Source organism: Passer domesticus, chromosome 5 (genome assembly GCF_036417665.1).
Source record: "Passer domesticus isolate bPasDom1 chromosome 5, bPasDom1.hap1, whole genome shotgun sequence".
NCBI classification, from domain to species: Eukaryota; Metazoa; Chordata; class Aves; order Passeriformes; family Passeridae; genus Passer; species Passer domesticus.
In genome coordinates, this window is record NC_087478.1 from 33,195,057 (window position 1) to 33,220,375 (window position 25,319).

The 25,319-nt window shown below is 40.2% G+C and overlaps 1 protein-coding gene across 2 annotated transcripts in view; it reads left to right on the forward strand.

Moving 5' to 3' along the window:
• The first annotated feature begins 207 nt into the window (after positions 1-207).
• Positions 208-25,319, forward strand: part of RAP1B (RAP1B, member of RAS oncogene family) — a 32,566-nt gene continuing 7,454 nt past the window's right edge. The window contains exons 1-5 of one of the 2 annotated variants that reach the window (XM_064419457.1): positions 208-350; positions 19,219-19,303; positions 20,640-20,708; positions 23,411-23,467; positions 24,557-24,697. In XM_064419457.1, coding sequence (XP_064275527.1) covers positions 19,247-19,303; positions 20,640-20,708; positions 23,411-23,467; positions 24,557-24,697 — 324 coding nt within the window. In that variant the 5' untranslated portion in view covers positions 208-350; positions 19,219-19,246. Of the gene's footprint in view, positions 351-7,544; positions 7,734-19,218; positions 19,304-20,639; positions 20,709-23,410; positions 23,468-24,556; positions 24,698-25,319 lie in introns of those variants that run through there. The other variant, XM_064419459.1, reaches the window with a different exon arrangement.

The window sequence follows — 25,319 nt, forward strand, 5'->3', positions numbered from 1 at the left end:
GTGGCTGAGCCAGGGCTCCCGCCTGGAGCGCAAAGAGCTCGGGAGAAGGCGGCGTTCCCTCAGCGCGACCCCGGCCCCGCTGCACCCGGGGTGGGGCGGGGCGGCCGCGCGCGTGCGCAGGGGGCGGCGCGCGGGGTCAGCCCTCCCCGCGCCCGCCCCTCCCTCCGCCCCCGCCGCGCCAGAGCGAGGCTGGGCGTGCGGCGTCACGGCGACGGCCCCGAGCCGCGCCCCGGCACAGGCGGCGAGCGGAGCGCAGCGGAGCCGAGCGGAGCGCAGCGGGCGCAGCGCAGCGGGATCGGCCGGCGAGGCGGCGGCGGCGCGCGGTCGGCGGGGAGCGGAGGCGCTGTCCGGTGGGTTGTGGCGGGCAGCGCGGGCCGGGCCGGGCCGCTGTGGCGGGGAGCGGCGCGGCGTCTCCGGTACAGGTGGCGGGGCGGGGTGGGGTGGGGTGGGGTGGGGGCGGCGGCGAGAGGGGGGGAGGCGGCGGCGGCGGCGACGGCGGGGAGCGGCGCGCTCCGAGGGAAGGGGCACCAGCCCGGAACATGGCGGAAGTGGAACCGGGAGCCGCCGCCTCGTCCGGCCTCAGGCGTGGTGGGACCCCGAGGGGGTGGGGGGAGCGGGGCGCTGAGGGGCAGCCGTGGCGGCCGGGCCCAGGGCCCGGCCCTGCCCTTCTCCGCCGCCCCCCGCCCGCCGGTCCCCGGAGCAGAAGTTGGAGCGGAAGCGGAAAGTTGTAACCCCGCGGGTCGGGGCCGCGACGTGGGGCCCGGGCGGCCGCGGGGAGGGGCGGGTGACGCCCGGCTCGGCCCCGCCGCGGGCGGGGAAGGGGACGGTGCCCGGCGGCCGCCGGCGTTGTCAGCGGGAAGTCCGAGGCGAGCCCCACCTAGTCCGGCCGCGGGAGAGACGCCGCTCGCCCTTTCCGGCCGGTGCGTGGGGGCGAGGCGGGGCGGTCAGGCCGGGCGCGGCCGGCCGGGCAGCCCGCGGGGCTTGTGCCTGGGCTGGCCGCGGAGTGGGACAGGCAGGCAGCGAGGGGGCCTGCAAGTTCCCTTCCTGCTTATCACAAAATGGAAAGGAAATGACAGGGATGTTCGCCTCGTCTAAACACCCCACCATCACCCGTGTCAAAGCAAATGGAAGAATTTGACTGACACTTCCTGCGCCAAGCCCGTCTAATGAGTCTGAGGTCTTCGTACCCTTCTGTGTGCGTTGGTGAAGAGGTGGTGGGAGGAGAGCAAAGTTTGCAGAGGGGAGAATAAAACCAAATCTGACTGTTCTCGCATTGGCCCTAGATTACAAAAGAGGATGACAAACCAAGGTTTTTGCAAAAGAGAATAGCATGTTTTTACTCCTGTTTCCATCTTGAAGGCATGGGTTATGCTGCTCAGGGTAAATGGAACAAAAAAAGGAAAATCTTTCTCAGTACTGCTTTGGTATACGATAGTAAGGTAGTACAGTTCCAAGACAGAGGTATGTCACAGGTGCCCAGGTTGAAAATCATGCAGGTTGTGTAAGTGTTGTTGCATTTAGGTGTTTTGATTAGTGTAATTGTAATTTTTCACATATAACAGCTACATCTTACCCTGGCATGAGATGTGTAGACAGTGTATGACAAAGGCTTCTCAGCACTCTTTCACAGTGAAGTATATGTTGAAATTACTCTTATAAGAAAAGGAGGCAAACACTCTTCCTTTCCATGAATTATAATTAAAAGGCAGTGAAGCAATCACATTGCCTTTAAGAATAACCATTCAAAAACAAGTATTTTCCTTTGGAAAGAGTCTCTTATCCCTGTGAAAAACTTGGAACATTATTTAAGGTACTACCTTTTGGGTGACTTGCCTCTATATTAAAATCACAAGTATTTGGGAGGGGAAAAAAACCCAACCAAACTTGGTGAAGTTGAGTGTTTTCATTTTTATTATTCATTGCATCTTTTTTTACTCTTGCTCAAAATCTGTCTTGTAGACTTCATTCTAGATAAAAATGAACTGAGTGCATAGTGGGGGATAGTAGTACTATTCAAATTAAAGGCTTTGCAAAAATAAACTAATTAGGTGTGATGTTTTATTCCTTTGGTACATGTATGTTTCAGGGATGCTTCTTGTAGTGTTGTGAGCTACTTCAGGTTTAACTTAGGGCTGTAGTGTAAAACTGTGTTATTATCTGTACCTAAGTAACTGAGTTTGGAATTACACTGTGCAGTGTAAGTGCCATGTGTCTTTTGTGCAGCAGAGATGATCGTACTTGGAGCACCTGTCTGCTTAGGGGTGAAATAATCTGAAAAACAGAGTTGAAAGACCAAAAAAAAAGTAAAACCAGAACTTTTATGTGGGAGGGAAAAAAACCAATCGACTTTTTACTGTTTGTACCTGTGCTCCTGTTACTATATATGTGCACCACATAAGTTTTCTGAGTGGAATTAAAATTGTGCTATTGTGTTCCAAAGCTCTCCTGTAGGACAGTTCATCAAAAATAAATCTGAAGTGAGCCATGACAGTTCTTTTTGTGCTGTGCCAGTTTTTGCAGAGTAAAACTGACTGGCTTTTTAATTGAGAGCCTTTCTGGAGCAGAGGCAAACAGATGGGAATCTAGGTGAGGGCCTACAAAAGGAGAAAGAAATTGCTTCTGTGGCTGAGGAAGGAAGTGTGCTGAAGGCTACACTGTAGCTTGTGATCTCACAGTTAGTAAATGTGACAGGGAACTAAAATAAACAGTTGTCCACCTATCATCTGGGATGTGGGAAGTGCAAGAGTCACAGAAGTACTTGAGGACTTGATGCTTACTGCTACCGTGCCAATCCTGTCATCCACAGAGCTCTGCGAGCTGCTCAGGGTTAGGTACAGAGAGGTGCTCTTAAGGATAAGAATATCTTGCTGATAAAAACAGGCACTCTTGTCCTTGGGTGTATGCTGAGAGGGTAGGCGGATCCTTTATGAACTGGCCTGTCTAAGTAATGCTTAGATGACTTTCAGATACCTAGCTGACATTTCAGAGTGTTTGTCAGGTTAGGCTCCACTTGGGAGTTTTAATCAAAATTGCTCCCTTAGTAAAACATCACTCAGCACGAGCTGCGACAGAAGTCCGTGTTCAGCTTGTGGTTGTGAATGCTGCCACTCCTTTGCCTCAGAACTGATCCAAAAGCAGACCGAAGTGCGCTGTGTGGTGTCAGTGTGCTGGATCCCTGCTGAGTTGGGGCAGGCTTCTGCTGTGTTCTGTTGCATCTAGGTCAGGTAGAGGGATATTTTAGACAGCCTCTCCTGTTCAGAGAGATGAAAGGAGTATCTACAGTAACTACACCTTCATATTTCAAGGCAAACTTTGTTTTCCTGCTCAGATGTGGTTAAGATGGTCTGTTTCTATTTTTCTTGTATAAAGCAGGGGGGAAAAAGAAGTGCTTTTGTACTTGAATGCGATTAATAGACCTGTTTTCAAGCTGAGTTTTCAAAGTTGTTTAACAGTTGAGTGTAGTAGATCTGTAGTTCCTTAGAGCATCTAATGTATGGCTTTTTTCTTAAGGCCTGTCATCCATGAGGCAGCTGGGTGAGACAGGCATAGTAGAAGTAATATTTAAATGAAGTTATGACAGTTTGCTTGTAGTAGGCAAATCCTATTTCGAGAAAGTCAAAGACCTTGTCTGCTGGTACATGCTGTTTCTTCATGAAGCAGTTAAATGTGGTTACCTTCAAAAGCAGCAGTAGGTTATGGCTACTGGAAACTGTCGTTTCTCAAGTTTTAGAATGTGTAAAGAAACACTGGACAACTAAAAGTGAAAAAATTTTTTATTTTTATGTGTGCCTGCTCATGCATGTTGTTGTGAGCTCCTGGCATACTTCATGTTCCTCCCTGTTCTAGCAGCAAGGAAGGGGAGGAAGGCTGTAAACATCAGGTTGCAAATCTGCCTGTTAGGCAATTTTTGAAATATAAAATTAATTATTTGGGGGCTCTCTAGCTATTCAGGATGCTTCTTTTTCAAGAAGAGTGTTTTAATAGTGATTTTTAGTACTGTAGCAGTAGACTGAAAGTCACTATAAGATCCTTGAGAAATGTGTGTTATAGAATTACAGAAACTTTTTAGAGGTGAACCAGGAAGAGGAGGAGGCAATTGACAATATCTTGTACACTGTCCCAGTCAGCACTCTATAGTTACTTCAAATAACATCAAGTCCTTAGATGAATAAGTCCTGGCTATGCAACTACAAAAAGAGATTGCTGAGTACATCCACATGGTTAGTTCATTCCTGACCAAGGGAGGAAGGCTAGACCATAGTGCAGGAGTAGGACAGCCTAGCCCTTCTAATGGATTGGTGTTTGCATCCTGTGGCAGACAAGCAACATCTCATGTTTCTCCCCAGCTTGAAATTCTCTTCAGGAAATCTGTACTTTCTTAGATCACTTGGTATCATTCCTGCAGCTGTTGCAACACAGGAAGCTGGCCTAAATCTGAATGGCTTGACCAGGTCTTCTGCAAAATGGATATTGTGCCCCTGTTATTCATGAAATAATTTCCAATGTATCCCTAATTGTAGAGCTGTAAGAAACCTTATATCATTAAATTTTTGGGCAGTATTGAAGACCTGGAACAGGAGAACAGTTTATTTTCATAACTGAAGACAAAGCAAGGTTCTGTCATTAATTTTTTTTTTTTATAGAAACTCAGGAGAATGTGTTCTTTGCATCAAGATTTGTTGACATTGAAGTGACTCTTACTAGCTGTAATTATAGCAGTTATTATTACCTGATTTCAGTAGGTAATCTGGATTAAAAGAAAATATGTACTTTAGCATTTCCATTAGTATGGCTTACTCTATAACTTTTTGTGAACATTGTCTTCAGTTCATCTGAAATAATTTGTCAACACAGATAGTCCTTGCAACTTGATTTTTGTTTTTCTGCATTAGTTGTTTTAGCTTTTGAGGTCTTGTCCTATTTTTCCCACTTACAGTCTCTGTTTCTGAAAGCTAACCAATTGTGCCTTCATCTTTTTTTTTATGTCTGCAGTGAAGAAACGTTTCTTAAAAGCATGCTTCATATATCAGGAGGAAGCAAAAAAGTCAGTATCACCACCTCTCTGTCAAGGATGAGCTGCAGACACTTGTGAGTTATCTGTGTGGAGTTCCAGAGGGGAGATACAGGAGATACAAGGAGAACCTGTTACTAGGAGTGGCACTTCAGCACTACACAAGTGAAAGTGTTTTTGGTAATTGCACAGGCAGACCAGCTACTTTGATTTTTTTTTTTTTCTAGAGGTTTCATGTGTGGTCAGTATTTTTTATTTGAGATGAACAGTAGTTCAACTGGATCACAACCCAGATAACAGTGATTAAGTTGTGAAACTGTACAATCCTTGCTTGCAGTTAATCTAATTTCTATAACATCTGGTCTAATATCTCCCCTAGAAGTCATTTGTTAGAAGACTAGTGGAAGGTTGCAAACCGTTTCAGAAGGGTAAACTGGAATGTGAAGTTGAAGTAATCTCCATTGAACTGGAAGTTACCTAAAAATCTTGCTCTCTGCAATACAGTGTTTAGAACTAGATTGATTTATTTATCAGGTGACATTTACTGTTGATCCGGAGTTGTGGAAATGTTCAAAGCCAGGCTGGATGGGGCCCTGAGCTGCCTTATCTAGGGGGTGGTATCCCTGTCTGTGCATGATGGAACTACATCAACTTCCTAGGTCCCTTTCTACTCAAGCCTTTCTGTGCATGTGGCTGTGTCCAGGTGTGTGGGGGAACAGCCCAACAACGTACAGGAACCTCTTTTATTCATCTTGTACACATGAAGCAGTTTTGGGGGATTGTTAGAGTTTGCAAGGTGCAGGCAGTAACCCTCATGGGATCTTTCACTGTGAAGCTACCTACAAGGTAACATTGTGAAAGCTTGATATAGGAATTGACCCATAAACGTAGCCTACTTGGCTTCATGTGACTGCCTTTTGCATAAAATATTGCTGAAGGATTTTCTTTTGGTTGGGAGAGTGTATAAATTAATACAGCTTGCAAAATCTTGACTCTTGCACTTCTGGAGTTATATTTATATAGTTAGTATGAATAAGGATATATCATAGTGTCTTTTTGTGACTCTTCTGAGTTGTTTAAAATGGAGATTTGAAGGGCAGTAGACATTCTCTAAGTCTGGTGATTTTATTCCCATTCAGGGAATGGTCCTTCTATTATATACTGTCTGTTGTTCATATTGGTAGAAGTATACAAAAAATTCAATGTTGTTTGCATGGGTTTTATGATGAGGAGTGTCAAAAATGAATTTGTTGCAAATGTGAACTCTCCTTCAGAATTCTTACAAATATAATACCAATCCATAGATTAATTTCCAAAATAATTTTGTATCAACAAGTATACAATTTGAGATGCCTTGGACTTGTGTTTTTTGTGAGCTGTTATGTTCAAAAATCTAACCCTCTACCAAGATAAGTTATTTCAGAATGTGCCATGCTTCTAGAAAGTGATGCCAAATTGTCATCAAATTGTCACTTGGTGGAATCAAAGACACTGTAGTAGTCCTGTGGCATCGAGGAGCACTGAAGAGGCAAGAATAGCTGACTGTCATGCTGGAGGATATCACTCTTCCATTTTTCTGATACATCTTTTTTGACTTAGTAGCAGATTAGATGGTAATTCACCAAAGAAGAGACACTCTGGCACTTAATCTCTGTGGGCCTTGAGTAGGTTTGGAGACGACAGAGAGAAGCTGTAATACTATAATAAGCAAGCACTTGCAGCTAGTTTTTTATCTGGATGCTTGGTCTTCAAATGTTCTTACTTTTGGTGTACAATTTCCTACTTCCTTTTAAATCTGAATACTAGAGAGAGAAGCAAGCATTTCTGAATTACAGCTATGTATACTTGTATTTACTGTATGTCCTTATTTTATTGTCACCTTTTCACTTTTCTTTATATTTGAGCTTAAATTTTTTTTGGTTATATTTTTAATGATCCTCTGGATTTTGTCCTGATTTCCCTAAACCTTTTATTTCAGGAATTGCCCAAAGCTAAACTGAGATTCAGCCAGAGATCTTGCATAGAAAACTTGTGTGGTACCTGAAATTCTGCAAAGACTGAGAAATTGAAAATGAGGTTTTACAATTAAGTGCTTTAGGCCTTTTTGTGTGTGCTTGTGTTTGGTATCCTTTTGATATGTGTGTTGCTTTCCATCAAACTCTTAAGAGTAATCTCAGAAGAAAGAGTGGTGTATTAAGTACAAATTGGAGTGAGAAAATAAAAATATTTCATGTGGAGCCTGGAAGAGAAAGATATAGTAGATTGTCTGGTTTTATGCTTGAGGAACAGAAAAGTCCTGAAGTCCTCCTTTTCTGCTAGAAATCTGGGTCCTGGTTAGCCAGGAAACAGATGAAGAAGCACCATTAAGTGCACGTTAGTTTGAATGTAAGTAAATGCAGTAACCAATATTTTGAACAGGGTGCAGTCTTGCTAACTAGTTCTGCTTCTAGCCAGAGGCAAGATCTTAATATCCAGTTTGCAAAAACATTTTTCAGAGACAAATATGTTAATTTGAAAATATTTGTATTTACAGGTAATGCTTTTGCTACTTAATTTTATTGTGAGACTACTTCTTAAATAAGCCATAAGTTTCACAGAGGAAACCTGAAGCATCTTTTCTGAGCTGAATGCTGAATCTGCTGTGGTGGAAGTGAAAACAAGGAATCATTCACAGGCTTGCCTACAGAAGGTTGAAGTCCTAGATCACAAGAACCTAAACAGAGTAAGCATTTGGTAAACTGCAGGCACCTTAAGCAACATGGGAATGAAAGAATGGTTTCCTGAAGGATAAATTTGCTTCGCTGGGACAGTCAGGGCAGACTGAAAAGTCATTTTTCTGCTTGGGCTTTGCCCCAAATACAGATTGTTTTGAGATGCTTGTATTTAATGTGCTGAAAGTAAAACTCCTCAGTGAAAGATTAAGGATGTAGTGGTGATTGTGATTGTCATAGCCTAAATAATAGATGACTCTTAGAAGACAGACATGCAGATTTTGTTTAGAAAGGTCTGCCCATCCCTAGAATCAATTTTACATTTCAGTAACCTTTGGACATCTTCTGTTACCTTATCAATGTGTTTGATGTGTTGTGGGTTGACCCTGGGTGGATGTCAGTACTCTGTCACTCCCCTCCTCAACTATATGGGTAGTGTATTGGGTTTGCATGGCCAAGGTTTGGTAGCATGTATGCTTTAGGGCCTTATCTTCTGTGAGAAGCTGCTACAAGTTTCTTCTGTGCCTGGCAGATCCAAAGATGTCCCTGGTAGCTCCAAAGATGAATGTGCCACTAGTCAAAGCTTGGCCAGTTAGAAATGGTGGTAATGCCTCTGTGATAAGATTTAGGAAGAAGAAAGGAAAAAAGAAGTTACTGAACATTTGTAATTGCAGCCAGAGAAGAACAGGGTGAGAACATGTGGGAAGCACAACTCTGCAAACACCAAGGTCAGTAGAGAAAGAGGAGCAGGAGGTGCTCCAGGTACCAAAGCTGGGATTCCTGTGCAGCCCATGGTGATGCAGCTGTGCCCCTGCAGCCCATGGAGGACCATGAGGATGCAGAGATCCACCTGCAGCCTGTGAGGACACCCACACCAGAGCAGGTGAATTCCTGAGAGGAGACTGTGAGCCCATGAGAGAACTGCACTGGAACAGGCTCCTGGCAGGCACTTGCAGACAGATGGAGAGAAGAGCCCCACACTGGAGAAGTGCCCTGGTAGGATTTGTGATCCTGTGGGGGACCAATGCAGGAGCAGCCTGTCCTTGAAGGACTGCATCCCATGGAAAAGTGATCCATGCTGCAACAGTTTGAGGGGTTCTGTTGCCCGTGGAATGGACTCCTATTGCAGCCATTCACGGAGAACTGTTGTTTGTGAGGTGGACTCACATTGGAGTAATTAATGGTGAACTGTCCTCATGGGAGGGATCCCATGTTGGAGCTGGGGAAGGACTCCTCTACCTCAGCAATGGGAGAAAGAACCTGTGATGAGCTGACCATAACCCCCATTCCCTGTGCTGCTGGGGAAGGACGTAGAGCTTAGGAAGGAGGGAGGGGTGAGGGGAAGGTATTTTAAGGTCTTACTTTACTTCTCATTATCCTGCTCTGATTTTGTTAGTAATAAATTCAGTTAATACCTCTAGTTCCAGCCTTTTTTGCTTCTGATTGGATTTGGTGAGTGATCTCTTCTGGTCCTTACCTCAATTCATGAACCTTTCATTATATTTTCTCTCCCCTGTCCGGGGTGAAGGGTAGTGATAAAGAGTCTTTGGTGGGTGCCTGACATCCAGCCAGGGTCAACTCGCTACAGATAGAAAAAATACCTCACAAGGCTTGTGGGTCAAGAGAAGGACTGGGAAGACCTCTTGCCAGTTGTTGTCATGGGGATAAAATAGACTCAGCTTGGGGAAATCAGTTTAATTTATTGCAAATCGTATGGGATGGGATAATGAGAAATAAACCCAAATCTTAGTAACACCTTCTTCCCAGGCTGAACTTAGCTCCTAAATTTCCTACTACCTCTCCCTTAGAGGCACAGTGGCTAGGGAATGGGGGCTACAATCAGTAGTGTGTACATGTTGTCTCTGCTGCTCCTTCCTCAGTGGGACTCCACACACTATTCCCCTGTTCCCATGTGGGGTCTCTCCCATGGGAGATAGGACTCCCATTGGAGAAGTTTGTGAAGGACTGTCTGGGGTACAGTCCTTCAGGAGCAGACTGCTCCACCATGCCATTCCCATAGTGTTACAGTCTCCTTCAGGCAATTGTCTGCTCTGGCCTAGGATCCTCCCTGGGCTGCCAGTGGATCTCTGCTCCACTGTGCACTTCCATGGGCTGCAGTGGGGCAGCCTCTCACCATGGGCTGCAGGGGAATCTCTGCACGGGCACTTGCAGTACCTCCTCCTTCTTCACTTCACTTTGGTGTCTGCAGAGTTGTTGCTCTTGCACGTTCTCAGTCCTTTCTCTGCTGCTAGTGTTCCCCTAGCAGTTGACCTCTCCAACCCCCTTCTTAAATATGTTGTTCCATAGTTGCTACTGTTGCTAATGGACTCAGCTTTGGCCTGCAGTGGGTCTGTCCTGGAGACCATCTGGCAGTGGCCATGGGGGAAGCTTCTGGCAGCTTCTCACAGAAGCCACCTACCTAACAAAACATTGCCATGCAAACCAAGTAAAATTTGACTTCTAGCAGAGTGAGTCTTGAGGTATGACAGGTTTCTCCAGAAAATGGCAAGCTTTGAAGATGCAGAGGAACCAGGAATTACAGTCTAAATATGAACTAGAGTGATCTTAAGAAGATTCAAATAGAATCTTGTGGAGACTTGATTAAACAAGTTTAATCCTCATTAATTTGGTAACTCTGTACTAAAGATCTAGTCCATGTAATTGCAAGTGGTGTGGGGATGAGTGTAATTCAAATTCATTTGATTAAAATTATTCAGTTTTTTGTGTAGGTGTTCTCATGGGAGAGGACATGAACTCAAGCTTGCAAGTGTGAATTGCTTACCTTTGGGGTTATGCTCTTAACTCACAGTTCTTTCACCTCTTGAAAATTTGTGTCCCATTAAGTGAGAGTTCTGGGGGTGCTAAGGTGCTTCAGCCTCTCACAGAGCAGGTATAGAGCTATGGCAGGTCACAGCTTTGCATGCAAATATTAGCTAGAACTTGTTTTTATGTGGGCTGTTGGTTTGGTTTTTGGATTGGGTTTGTTTTGTTGGTTGGGTTTTTTTTGACGGGGGACCTAGGGATGGGGAATTGTTTTAGTGGGTGGGATTTTTTCTGTGGGGGTTTAGTTGCAATTGATTGAGCATTTTTGGGGTTTTTCTTAAATACCCTCTTCTGAAGCTTGTAGCAACTTAACAGTTGCCTAAGGAACAGCAAGTTGTCTGTGCATCTCAGTATGGGCAGAGGTGTGAAGGTCAATGTCTGTAGTTGTCATCTTCTAGTTAAGGTTTGCTTGTGGGTTGGGCATTGTCTGCAGAGCAGCCATTCCTAGGTTCAAAGTGGTACTGCCTTGCTGCCAGAAAGGGAACAGGATTTTTTTTTTTGCCCAAGTTTCACCCTCTTCAGTTAAGCCTGTCAGACCTTTTAGAAACTCATGTTCATCAGTGGATTCAGCTAATGAAGTTAATTGTGGAAAGACTGAACCTCTGTCATTGCACAAGTAGCAAAACCATGTGGCAGAAAATAGTGGTTGTTGCTGGGTGTCAGTGTATGCCTTTTTCAGGTTACCCTCAGGAAGATGTCTGAAGCTGTAACAAAAGACCCATTGGTGAAAATAGGTGTAATTTGGGTGACTTTCAGTGAGGTTTGTTGCTCATGTTCAAATACCATGTTTCTATTAGGGAAGTATTAGGAAGTATTGAGAGTTAAAACAGACGAGTTACAATTACTTGGGACTTTGCTGGTATGGTTCAGTTATCATGAAAGAGATAATTTTATTCCCGTTAATGAATGCTAGTAGTGAGTAGTCTCAATTTGCATAGAATCAGTGTCTTTTCAACAGATAAAACTTCTAATCTTAATTAAAATGGCATATGGGAATTTGTAAGACTTCTCTCTGGCTACCAACCTGATTAGTAATAGAATTACTGTAAATTGTACTGCAGAAGGATACGTTGTACATAAAGGACCTATGCTAGCTAGATTTAAATGGCCAGTAACAAAACATCATATAATGATGAAGGAAATCTTTATATCTGTGCTTTGGTGATGTGTTAGTAATCTAAACAAACCTGAATAAAACCCACACTTCTTACAGTGAAGATAGTACATTGGCATGCAAACTCTTGTGTTGCCAGGGGTGTATATGATGTGTATGTTATGGAGAAAAATAGAGGAGAGACAAAAGGTGGTCCTGGAATTGCAGTTAAACCCAGCATTGGCTTAGGTCTGTGGAAGGAAACCCGATACCAGGCATTACTAGTTCAGCAGAAAGTGTCACAATCAAAGTAAAGCTAGGATTGCCAGATACTAAGCAGATACCAGATGGAATTTGAGACTAGGTCTTGCTTCTGAAAGAGAAATTAAGATGCCTTTTTCCAAAGAAGAGTATCTTAAGCCAGCTGGCAAGCTTAAAGTAACTTTCAAACTGCACTTGAAAAAGAAATATCTTAACTCGGAAAACTTCCATGCCTTACTTGTATTCCTGCTGGGTGTTACCTTATTTTGAAGCTTGAAAGATTTATTAAATTTATTATTATTATTATTTATTAAAGAAAATTGTAGTGTAACAGTTATGGGGACAAACAAATACTTACATCTGCTTTTAATCAGAAGCATGCATATCAGGTAAGGTTGTGCATACTATGATGTGGCAATCCATTAACTTGGACAAATTGTAGAGCTAAATACTGATTCTTTTCTGTAATGACAGTAGAGCCAAATTCACAGCACCAAATTGCTGGCTCAGTTCTCGGAACTTGCTTTATGGTTGAATATCTAGCTTATGCATAGCAAGATATTGTAATGTAGTAATTTGGCATTCTCTGAATTTAATATACTTGCAGTATTTTTTAAAATCTTTGTGTTGTTTCTGTTTATTGCCTGCCTGGATTTTCTTTGAAAGCATAAAAATTACTTGCAATTCAGTTTCTTCAGGAATTCCGAGGTATAATTTTAACTCTTAAGTCAGGCTGGTAGGACATTCACAAACAACTTTTCTGGGGGATGGTGACAATTTGACAGGAATAGGGAGAAAATACAAGATCATGGCAAGCATCAGCCACAAAAAATAAGAATATACCTGATAAATGTTACAAATTGCGTTTGAAACTTAAATAGCTTCTTTAGGATAGGCTTTACAAACTACTCCACATTTGAATTGACACATTAGAATTTTTGCACAAAGTTGAAACTTTAACTCAGTAAGTGTTGAAGCATAGCATATTCTTAGTAGCAGAAGAATGTTCATTACATCACTTGCTTTGAAAATGCTTTTTATATTTTGTGTGAATCTACTGCAAGTTGCACATGATTGCTAGTCTCTCACATCAGGAAGCTTTCATCTTGAGATAGCAGTGACTTTAAGCAGGCAGTTTTTACCCTTACAACATTCATTAAATTTATGTTCAAATTTAAGATCTAGGTGGGAGTTAACTTTGACTTTAAAAAAATCTGATTTTTTTCAGCTATACTAATTATAGACAGTGGAACTAGTCTCACAAGGTCAGATGCTGTTAGCTGCTGAAATGGTCCCTGTGTGCAGTATTAATCAATGTAGCTCCCTTCAGTGGAAGGAAGAAAACTTGGTTAAGCTTTCTCTGTGTAAGTGTCCCTATGAGCTGTTGAAGGAGCAGGTTAAACCTTAGTGCCGTGTTTGTGCTGCGGTAGCTTGTTCTCGGATCTCTGGCTATTTCTCAAGTGGTCAGTATGATTTCATGTCACTGAATAAGCTTAACCACCCAGACAGCTTTTTGAAAATCCTCTGAAGATTGTCTGACATCAGTTAAAATATTTGAACATGATTGAAGAGCTATTTTTGTCCAAGAAAAATTACAGTATTAGTGCCCAGAAGAACTAACTGTTCATCTGACTAAATACATTGTCAAGACCAGAAACTATCAAAAGCAGGTAAAAACTAGAAATAAAAATTGCTTCTAGCTTTGTTTACTGAACAGTTGATAACTGTACCTACAGGAATCTTGAGTATGAAAGTATTTATTAGATCCTAATCACCTTTTCAGAATTGGTTTCTGAATAATGTTTTTTATGAATTTTTATAAATTAGTCAAAGTCAGCTCTAGAGTAGTTTAATTTCTCTTTTATAAGAGGTACACTTAACCCTGTTGAGTAAGGGTTGTCTGAATTGCTTTAATTTCTAAACCCTCTACAAGTTGGTGAAAATGAACAGGCTTCCATTTTGGGCTATGTTGTCAAAGTTCAGTTTATGTGCTGAAATTATTCCAGAGGGAGGGAACCCTCCTTAGAGTTGAGAGATAAGAATTTAGGACATCTCACTTGTAAGTGTTTGGGGAATACTAAGAACAGCACACATCATCTCTTAATTAGTTGTTTACCTGAAAAGAAGGTTCTAAAAGGAGATTAAAAACCATAGTGGAATCTGGGGTGGTTTGGCTGAGACTATTCCAGTATCAGAAATGGGAAACATCTCTGAAAAACGTAATCCTCTGAGTTTGGCTGGTCCTGTGACTGAACTAGTGAAATTTTTCCAAATGTCTGACCATTGTTATCTTGTTTCATCACAGGGCTAGTATCCCCTTTCTGAGAAAAAGACTGGATTTTTTTTTTTTTCGCTTGGCTTTTTTCCCACCACTTTTAATTGTAAGCAGGTAAACCAGTCAGTTCATTTGTTTCATCTGTCAATCTAGTGTTTGACTTTTTTCTCCTGCAGTATTTGGGATTAATTTAGGGGTGCTGTTCTCAAGGTGATTCTAACAAAGTCTCTTTTCCACAGAAGTAAATGCTCTGAGGCAAAAGTATTAGGAAAATTTTAGTGAATACAGTGGAACCAAAATGTCAGGGTCTGAACAAGAATCATGGTGTCTATAAAGCGCTAAATAATCATGATCCCTTCTGAAAATGATAAGGCTTCTGGGAGGGCCAGTTTATTTAACTCCACACCTGAACACCTAGTTCATATAAGCAAGTCTTGGGGATATCTTCCCCAAGTAAGTGACTGTACTTAGTTCCTGTCTTCGGCCTGGGGCTGAGATCCACTTACAGCTTCATGTGGCGTAATGTCAATTGAAAAAATAGGATTATTAGCTTTCCCATCCCTTAAATAACAAAGTTCAGTGAGAACCCAAAATTTGAAACTGAAGGAATTGAAAGAAAACTAAATAAAAAATAAAAAACCCACCCCACTTTCACAATTATCACATCAAGCACAATTACTAATGGTGTATGAATATTCTTGAATTCTTCAGTGCATGGTTGCTTTTTAGAAAAGCTTTACAAGCAGTAAGCGTGCAGTTTTTTTTCCATTATAGTAAGGTTATTTATTCCTCAACTTCCTTAGCATCATCTTTGGTTTGCATTTTTCTGGAGACATGCTTCAAGAAACTATTGAAGAAAATGTCCAGGAGGCACTTTTTCCTGGTTTATCTGAGAAGGACAGAAACAGAAAGCAAGTTCCATGTTCACAGTCCTTGTCAGATGTGAAACTTTTGAAATGTTGCATTTTCAGTGACTGTCCTGGTTAAGCTCTCTTTCTTCTGTTCTAATAGGCTTATTCAAAGATATGCTGCTCATCCTTCAGAGAGAATCTTTATTGGGAAAAGTGTCCGTGTGCATATCAAGTGTGTGCATGTGCTCTTCTAGTTTATCAAGTACTTTATTTTAAGTATGCTATGAAGAAGTAGAATTAATCAGTTAGCTTAATACACTGCACTAATGCACTAAGTACAAAAGGTAATGTGAACAGACTCATGAGAGAGGCACAGATACAGGGATTTTATGGACAGTTGCATCTCGGGAAGTATGGCAGTTCCTGGGATATCACTGGCAGTCAATGGAGGCAGTCTAGAATTGAGCTCTGTACTTTTGAGAGATTGTATACTTAAGACAGCATTAGAATCAAGTTTGTGATAGTGCTGTTTTTTAAAGAGTAGCTTCCCTCATTTTTTCTAGCTAAATCTTACATGAGGCATCTCCACAGTTGAGTTATGTCAGATATATCTGTGCATATAAATACTCAACTCAGCTGAGAGAAGGCAGTACCTGCTCCAACTAAATGGAAAAAAAGGCCTTATTTTTTGCATGCTTCCTGTCTTCTTGCACTTTAGTGTCTGTATAGGGGCTATAGTTGACAGTATTTTCCTGCCTAAAGATAGAGGAATGGAAAAATGAAATAGCAAAGGAAAGTTGGCATTGCTCTCCCTTCTTGCAGATCAGTTACCTTGTAGATAAACAGCCTTTAAAGCAAAATTTCTCCCTTAAAATAAACTCCATTATTCAAACAAGTTACTTTTTATATTTGCTAGGAATAAGTTTAAACTTACTTCTGTTTAACTGTTGGGTGGTTAGGTAGATTCGTCTCAAGTGTCCAATAAATCTGGGCACATCTTGCTTATCTGTTGCTCCCATGTCTTAGTATCTTTATTTCTGTTATGCCTGTTCAAGTGTAATCATTTTGTATCCCCAAAGTGATCTGGGAACTACAGACAGATACTGTTGCTGGACTTGACCCTAACTTATTCTACAAATGCCAGCCAAACATGGTGTCATATGGCTGAAACCTCCTCTTTTGTCTTCTGCTTTTTCCCTCACTCATTTGTCATTAATGAGTCAAAAGGCAATCCTGTTGGCATCCAGATGAATCTGGATACATTATTAGTTCCAGAGTCAAGCATTGCATCAACTGAAAAATAAAGTTAAGAGCATGATTGAGATTTAGGATGCCAGCAGTTTCTGCAAGATCTGATATGGAAAAATAGGTTTGATCAAGAGCAGAGCCAGATCAGGTTAGCTGGGAATTGCTGGAAAGTCAAATTCAGGTAGGGTTAGGGCTGAAGCCGAGTCTAGGGCATGCATGCAGCCATCAGGCGTACTGATCAATGAAGAAGTATGTGCTAGACTTTAACAACATCAAATAGTGTGGCAGATTGCAGTGTCCTTCGTGATCCAGTGGTTTCTTGGATGAGGAGGCAAAGACCTGCAAGCAGGAAAATTTTCTTAGGAAAACTTAGCTAGGAGTTGAGGTTTTCTTTTCTGTTAGAAAGCAGTAAGAGAAAGGTGAAGTGACGGCAGTACTGTTGCTCAAAGGCAGTGGGGTGATACATGTAAGTGGCAGCAGACTATAAGCAATAAGCAGGTGCTTCTGCTGCCTGCTGTGTTAGGGATGTCCAGGTTAGCTTTCTTAAGCTGTTCTAGAGGATACATTCATTTGTGTTCTGTTCCAAGATGTAATGGCAGATGATAACATCAGTGCAGGGGTGCCAAGCTACCTCTATGCTATATAAGTGTGTGCATATATTAAATGTTACTGTGTCCTCTTGGTGAGTTAAAGAGTAACTGTACAAATTACAAAAAATTGTCATGGTGAAAAGTTAGTATTTGTATTGTCCATTGCCCAAGTTTGGAGGGAAGGTCAGAGAAATGTTTAACCTCTACTGCAGTATGGCTTTGTCCTCAGAGATCTTCAAAAGCTTTTTACTTAGGTGTTCATTGATTAAGAAGATTGCCTTACCACACTGTATTACTGTATATATATGCTTTGTGTGCCACCACTTAAAGTAGGAAAAATCAGCTCCAGAATGTTGTACAGTGATTGGATGGTTATGGTTGAACTTTCAAATTTGGATGCTGAAAGAAGCTTCAGCTTGCATTAAATTCTTGAATTGCTGTTTCAGAGCCAAAAATGAAATTGGCAGTCTCTCACTAAAATCGAGTTAGTTTGTTTCAGGATTTGGAATTGTAGATCATTGAGTAAGAAAAAGTCAGAAATAACATAAAACAGATAGGGGGTACCTGCTGCTGAAGTTCTGTTACTTTTAAACTACTGTCAGCCTTCATTATTGATATCTCCATATTTAGTTGCTAACTTCAGTCTGAGGACTGAAAAATTCATCTTAAACTTTACTTTTAAAGACAATGAAATTGCTGCAGTTCACCCAGATTACTGTACTGGGATTTCCACTACACCCGCTATGTTTTTGCCATTCTAGTAAAATCCTTATAAAAAGAAAAGGATAACTGAATGTTTGTTTTAAATAAATAGCAATAATGTAGTTAGAGGCTTAACTTGTCATGAGTTTGAGAGATGCCTTTCAGGACAGTTGGAAACAATCCTGTTTATGGAAAGACTGGACAATTTACAGATTTGTGGATCTAACAGCATTTTCAGTGGTGCAAAATAGATGAAACTTGCAGTGTGAATGGTTCTAATGATCTGTGTTTGCAAAAAATTCTGTAGGGAGGGAAAGAGTTTTTTAAGTCACAAGTGAAAAATGTCCTATTAGATGTGAAAGTCACTGAAGAGTCTCAAAATATATTGGTAATGGAAGCCTGTGTAGACATCTCTTTTGCTGGACATCAGGTAAATTATTTCTTTAAGGCTTTCTTCTCATGTTCCTTTTGTGAGAGACAGCACAAAATGGAAAGATTATGCATTTGCAAGAAGATATAGGACCTGGTCTCTTGATTTCTCTGTTTTCTGACAATTGGTAGATTTAATCAGTGATGGTAAAGGCAGGACTCTACCGTGGTGCTTTAATTTCTGTGTAAATCATCTTAGCATTTTGTGCTCAACACCTAACAGATGGTGTTTCAGAGATTTCAGAGATGCTGTCCAATTACTGCTGATGAGAAGGGTGTTTCTTACCTTACTTTCTTCCCTGCTTACCTTTTGCAAGCACCTGAGTTGGATCCTTGCACTTTCCCTTTTCCCTGGCCTGTAGATTATTCATTAGTTGGGGAGGGTTTCATCTTTCTTTGGGGGTGGAGCGGGAAGAAAACAGGTAACTCAATCTCATGAGTGCTAGAGTCCCTGCAGGAAAGGGACCAAGTCCTTCCTCAGGAATGCAGTAACAGTCCTGCTAGCTCAGTTGCCAGCTGACTGCAAGAGGTGGTGTGGGCTTTTGAGTGGTATGACCCAAAGATGTCCCAAAATCTGTGGCCTTGTTTTGGTTTGATGGGTCAGTTTCCAAGAAAGATGAGCAAACAGATCCCGTAGTTTGCTGTTGGTAGCCACACCAGCTAGTGAAGCAGATCTAGCTTTGTATAGTCTCAAAATACTATTTTAGTTGCTTCCACTTACTCATTAAAAAAGTCATAATAGGTCTAGTGGAACATTAAACAGTTTTCAGACTAGGGAAGGGATTTTTTTTTGAAAATGATTTTTGGGGTCTTGCTGTTCTTTTTTTGTTTGTTTGATGGGAAGTGTTTGTTTGCTGGGAAGGGGAGGTTTTAATTTTCTTGTAAAAGTCTTTGTGCTTCTTTGTTAAGTGCTTGATAAAATTCGTGCTATCTCCTCTTGGATAATTATTTCTTATGAATAGTAACTGTTTGCCTTAGTAGAGTAGGGTTTATTTGATATTTATGGGAGAACCAGTAATGAGGTAGAGCAAATACTCTGATGGTTTGCACCATTTTATTGTGGCTGCATTAAGAGTTGATAGTTTGAAAAGAACCTGCTGTATTAAAGAATTTGACTTAGGAACTTTTATCAAACCCTGCTTAGTGAACTGGATTGTGGTATCATTGTTGCACTTCCTGCATATAGGTCAAGTTTCAATCAGACTGGTGTTTTGTGTGTTTTAGGTATTGAGGGTGATTTATCTCTTGCATCATGCGTGAATACAAGCTAGTGGTTCTTGGTTCTGGAGGTGTTGGAAAGTCTGCTCTGGTAAGTATGAGGCAGTTCAAGTATGGCTTTTTTAGGCTTATTGTATTTTTTTCCTCTAATTCACTCTCTATACTAACATATATTTCTTTATGTAAGTGTGCACAAATAAATGTAATTGTTAGTAATGCCCAGTGAGGCATCACAATAGTAGGTAGATCCTTTACTGGGTGCATCTGCATCCATTGGTGCATTCTGACATGCTGCTGTTGTGTGGGTTTGCTTGATCAGTCTCATGCAGTGAGGTGCAGAGCTACAGCATCATGGGGGTGTCTAGCTTTGACAGATCAGCCAGCTCTCGGTCTGTGGGAAATCAAGCTCCTTTGTGAATCTCTCAAAGGCTATGAACTAGCTTGCCCATGTAAGTCCTGTCTCTAGAAAGGTCTTCAGGGTGCTATTTGCTTAGTGTTTGATAGCAGTGTCTTTAGCACTAATATTTTTATGCAGATATAAATACAGATTGGCATGTTAGTGGGAAGCTTAATGTTTTTGCTGCATATAGCTGTGGCAGGTAGATTATTAAATGCAGGAGCTTTTTTATTTACTATTAAATTATTACAGAATGGTTTAGTCTGACCTAGTCTAGAATTGAAAAAGTTCACAAAATATTAAGTTCTCAGTCCACTTAAGAACTTTGCAACTTTCCATTTAATTGTGTACCTTACTATAAAGTAAGCTCCAGAGCTTACCCACTCCCTTGAGTCAAAAGTATTCTCTTACACAGCAGTTCATAAAGAAAAACTTAAATGACAAATTATGTTAGGTTGTGAAATAATGTTTTCGTTCACCTCTGAATTCTTTATCTCACTGCAGCATTTCTGGATTTGAATGTGCCTGCTCTGACTTGACCATTGAGTCTTAAGTTCCATTTGACTTGTGCTAAAAACGTCCTTCATGCTAGGTACACAGGAACAACCTGCTGAGTGTAGTTAAGTCTAGTAAAAGCTGGCAGTTGTTTCTTGACTAATTCCTGTGCTGGCAGATAAGTAGCAGAAGATAAAGTAGTTCTAAATACAAATGTAAGCTGTGCAGCTGTATTTTATGCTGGTCAACTAGAAATTAATACTGATTCTAAGAGTTAGGCAAACCTTGAATCGATGCATGCTTTAATTCTTACCCTCCTTGTGGCAGTGGTTAAAGGAAAGTGTAGCATTGCTTCATCTAACAGTTAAATAGGCATGCACATCTAACTTTCTGTTGTTTCTTACAATTATAGTTATGACAGTTGTTTGATTTGCTTTAAAAATGTTATGGATAACACAGTATATACCTCAAACGTGTACAATGTTTACAAAATGTCACTATGCAAGAGAATCTTACGAGTACTTTTGTGTTGCAGACTGTACAGTTTGTTCAAGGAATATTTGTTGAAAAATACGATCCTACGATAGAAGACTCCTACAGAAAGGTAGATACAAAAGATGTCTCTACTGTTACAGACACTTAAAGCTGTCAAATATTTGAGTCACTGCTTGAAAATGGGTATGCCTTGTAATGCCGTACCAAACCAGATAACTTTGAAATAAAATGTTCTCCTAAAGTGTGTTTAAAAGGAATAATGCAATACTTTTAATATTCAAGCTTTTAAACATTTAAGCATAATATCTTGCTGGCTAGTCAGTAAAAAATTGTTATTTCGTTGTCAGAGTTGTGAACAGGCATTGCAAAAAAATATTTTAAAAATTACTACTTCTCAATTTTATAATGTTTCTTATTTGTTTGTGTGTTAGTATTTGCAGGTAGATTTAGTCTTGGAGGTACTATGCTGCTTTGCTACTAGAAAAATGGCTAAAAACAACTTCACACCCTTAGAACACTGGAGGCATCTATCATACTGTACTCATAACAATTTAAATGATGGCTAGGTATGCTTCCATTAGATGGGTTGTTGTTTTATTAATAAGTTAACACAAACCTGTCATAAATGAACAAGCATTTACAGCAAGTGGCCTGTTAGTTTCTTTCTTCCTGTCTTCAGCATGTCAGGCTGAAAGGTCTGATTCTGCTTGCATCATCTTGAATCTCCATATTGCTCACTCTTCAGTTTCACCTGAGACCACGATTAAGATTCCAGACTAAGATAATTTATATCCAAACTGCTAACATTAACCATTTAGTGCAAGAGTTAATTTTTCAGCTATGTCAGTTCCTTAATCTATCTGTCTTTTTTAGCTGAATTACTTTTCATATGCATTAATACTCTGATGTTGCTCATCATGTGGCCACAAAAATGTTGGTGTCTATACAAGGGAAGCAAGATGCACAAACCCTAGCTGAGAATGGGCAAACTGCAAGACCTCCTCTTTCAGCACTGAGCTGCATTTGTATGGGAACAGAGGTGGTGCATTGAGAACTGTTGGGGCCTTCAGTCACCAGAATCTTTTCTGAAGGGGAATTAGTGAGAACAAAATAATTTGAAACCTCTTTTCTTTGACCTTATATAAACTGTATGTTGGAAAAACCCAAGTTTGTCTTAAGTATGGGGGCTTTCAGCCAAAGCTAGAACTCTTATTAAGGACACAATAGCAGAACCAAATTCTATGTTGACACTTCTGTATTAGAGAAGCAGGAATTTTTGTCCAAATCTCAGTGTTTGGTACAGGACTTTGCTGGTTCCAGCCCAGTAAATGACTCCAAAGAACCTTCACAGGCTGATCTAAAGTAAAGTGTTTCCTTTGTTATATACTTACATGCCTTAGATCATAGTAGAATCATGATATTTGCTGGGTGAATTTTTCCAAAGACTCTTTTCATGGAGCCTAAAAAAGTAATGCCATTTTAAGAAATTTTAACTACATTTTTTTTGTTGTTGCGGCTAATAAAGATTTATAATATTCCTTTCAGGTTTGTTCCTGAAATAACTAGTAATAACTCTGAGTATCCTTCTTTTCAAATCAGCCAGATTGTTGAAGTCTTGCTGAAGTCTGGACAACACCTTATGTAGTAATTTTCACCTTTTCACTGTTAATTACAATTCTAACTTGCTTCTTGCCTTCAAAATGTATTAGTTTGGCTGTTAAAATTATATGGTTTTTATGTTAAATGTAGTTTTATAATATTTAAAGTTGAGAGGATGTGACTTATTCATCTAAATAATTGAGCTTGAAGTCTTGAAACTTAGTTTACTCCCCAAATATTTCTTTATAAAGTGAATAAATACAGCTAAATTAGCTGAATAACTTCAGCTACAATACCTGTTAAAATAGTGATTATTTTTAAGGAATCACAATCCATATGAGACAGGGGGGAGGCATGAGAGATGGGGAAATACTCCTCTTCCCTGTCCCCAGCTCAAAACTAGTTACAGAACTGCTGCAAATTAAACTAGTGACATTGTATAAATGGAGACAGGGTAATCTGTTAATTAGGAATTTTACATGCAAATGGAAACAGTGGAAACTTACCAATAGCTTGAAAGAAAAAAGAATTTTTTTAGAATGTGGGTAGTCTGCTTGAAACAGATTGAGGACACTTCCATGTCCTTTGCTGCCCTCAGGGCCATTTCTTTGAGGTATGTCCAGTAGATAGAGGAACTCTGGAATGAATACAGAAATTGTTCTGTCTTCTTAAGCCTTCCATTCTTTGCAAACTTTTCTAAGCTGGGTCAGTTTTCTAATTAGTGTTCCTAAAAGCTTGTTTTGGGGACACCAATTTTAGTGGTGGTTGTTTAATTGTTTGCTGTGTTCTACTTACTCTCTTGCAGATGTACATTACTCTTAAATGAGCCTTAGTAGGCCAATCCAGTTTTCTGGCTTTCACTTGTACTTTTCTTTCAATCTGTGATGATCCCTGAAACAAGTGGAAATTAGTTATGCTAGTTGCTGATAACCATCATTACAAATTTAGCAGCCTCCTTTTAAATAATCAAAAATCCCTAATCACTTTGCAAAGTAGTAGTTGGCTGCTGACACTGCATTTGAAAATGTCACTGGGGCTCTTTGAAGGGCTTCTTCCTGCTGTTTTCAAAGTGTATATCTATACAATCTTCTTAAGCCATTATGTTGCTTTATGCATTATGAATTTACTTATAAAAATCGCATAATTCCTGGTGTCTTTGGAGGGGAGAGTTGCAAGGGGAAAAATTATAACCCCATCTTTCTCTCTTGACAGCAAGTTGAAGTAGATGCACAACAGTGTATGCTTGAAATCTTAGATACTGCAGGAACGGTACGTAAAACCAACTTTGCTGAATACTGGTATACAGTGTATTTTCAAAAAACCTTGAGTATTGCAGCAGAAAATTAATTGTAAGTTTCCCGTGAGCTCATATTCTGTAACAGGGGAAAGACATAGAGTATTTAAAAAGAGATTGTGCTCTTGTTTTAAGTTTGTTGTCCAGAAAAAAATGACGACCTACTGGCCACTGAGATTTGATTTCTGTTGCTGTAGAAAATACATGCCTTCTTCTGATGTCCTTTTTCTTTTGTGTGTGAGATGTACTGTGACATTGGGATAAAAACAGTATTGCTTCCGTCAGCTTATAGGAGCTCATAGCACAAGGGTTATGCTGACCTTTTGCATACTGGTCAGGTGTTTCTCTGACTAGTTCCAAAATGACTGAAACCAGTTATTTCCTTTATTGATTCCAGTGAGTTTAAGCTCAAGATTCTTGGAGTTTAACATGTGTTCTCTGAAGTGTGGCAGTAATCTGGTACAATAATAACTTATTTAAATTCCCTATTAGATTAATACTCTGTAAATATACAGTAAGATGGAGTGGCTGTTTTCTAGCAATAAATTGCACTTTTCATCTGACATACAGCAAGGGACAGGGAGTGATTGATCAGGCACCAGATAGCCAAGTCACCAGTGTGCAAGAGGCACATGCCATTCTACAGTTGTACTGGTAAGAGTGCACCACCGAGTCTTTATATGCAATATCATAGTTGGCACTGAGGTCATGGAAATGTGACAGCTCTATTGAGTGTCTCCATCCTCTAGTCCATCTCCTTGAAAATTAATGTGGAATTTAACATAGAAAATTTCCTAGACTACAGAATTGAGTGTGAAAAGGGATGCATTCACTTTATGATCCATTTTAAGGAACTATCAGGATATGGAGAAAATGTTGGTGTGTTAGAAGAGATTCAGGAGCAGTTTAGCTTCTGTAATCTACAGATTACAGTGTACCTTCTACTGTATTTCTCTCCAGTGAAATTACTCTAGATTTTCTAAACTAGACCTAAAGTTTATAGCAGTTTGTTCAAGTGAAATGCAAATTGAATGCAACATCTGTATCTTTTTTTGTAATTACAGGAACAGTTTACAGCAATGAGAGATCTATACATGAAAAATGGACAAGGTTTTGCATTAGTATATTCCATCACAGCTCAGTCCACGTTTAATGATTTACAGGATCTCAGAGAACAGATTCTTCGAGTCAAAGACACTGATGATGTAAGATCTCTACAATTTGTAATGCTTGAAGTTTTCATTAGCATGTTGCAGTGTACACACTGTGGTCAGGTGATCTCCAAGTTTTAAATTAAAATGTGTGAACCAGTAGATGCATAGTATAGAAATGCAACTCTTAAGGTAAACTGGAAAAATGTAAATTGTCACGTGTTATATGAAGAATTGTTTAATCTTCCTTTAAAATACCTTAATTGAAACTGGGTATAAATTTATTCATTAGACTGCAGCAAGCATTTCTAAAGCAACTATTGTTGCTTAAATTACTATGAGTGAAGTTTTCTGCTCAATATCCCTACTGTTGATGGTATTTAAAAGTATAAAATTTTAAAGTTGTAACCTTAAAACTTGCATGTTGTGTAGCTTTTGTATTTTGTCTGTCTGCTCGCAATTAATTTCGGTCATCCTATTTCTATTATGCAACTCTTAGCATTATTAAAGCTATAAAGTGAGGTTAAAACATTATATTTTCTTAATTATTAAAATAATCTTACAGCAGTTGGAGGAAGTGAATGCTTGGTCGCCTAATAAAGGAAAATAAGTATTTCAAATGTGAAAACAGTAGTAAGACTGTGTTTTTAGCAGAAACACCTTGTAGATTTTAGCC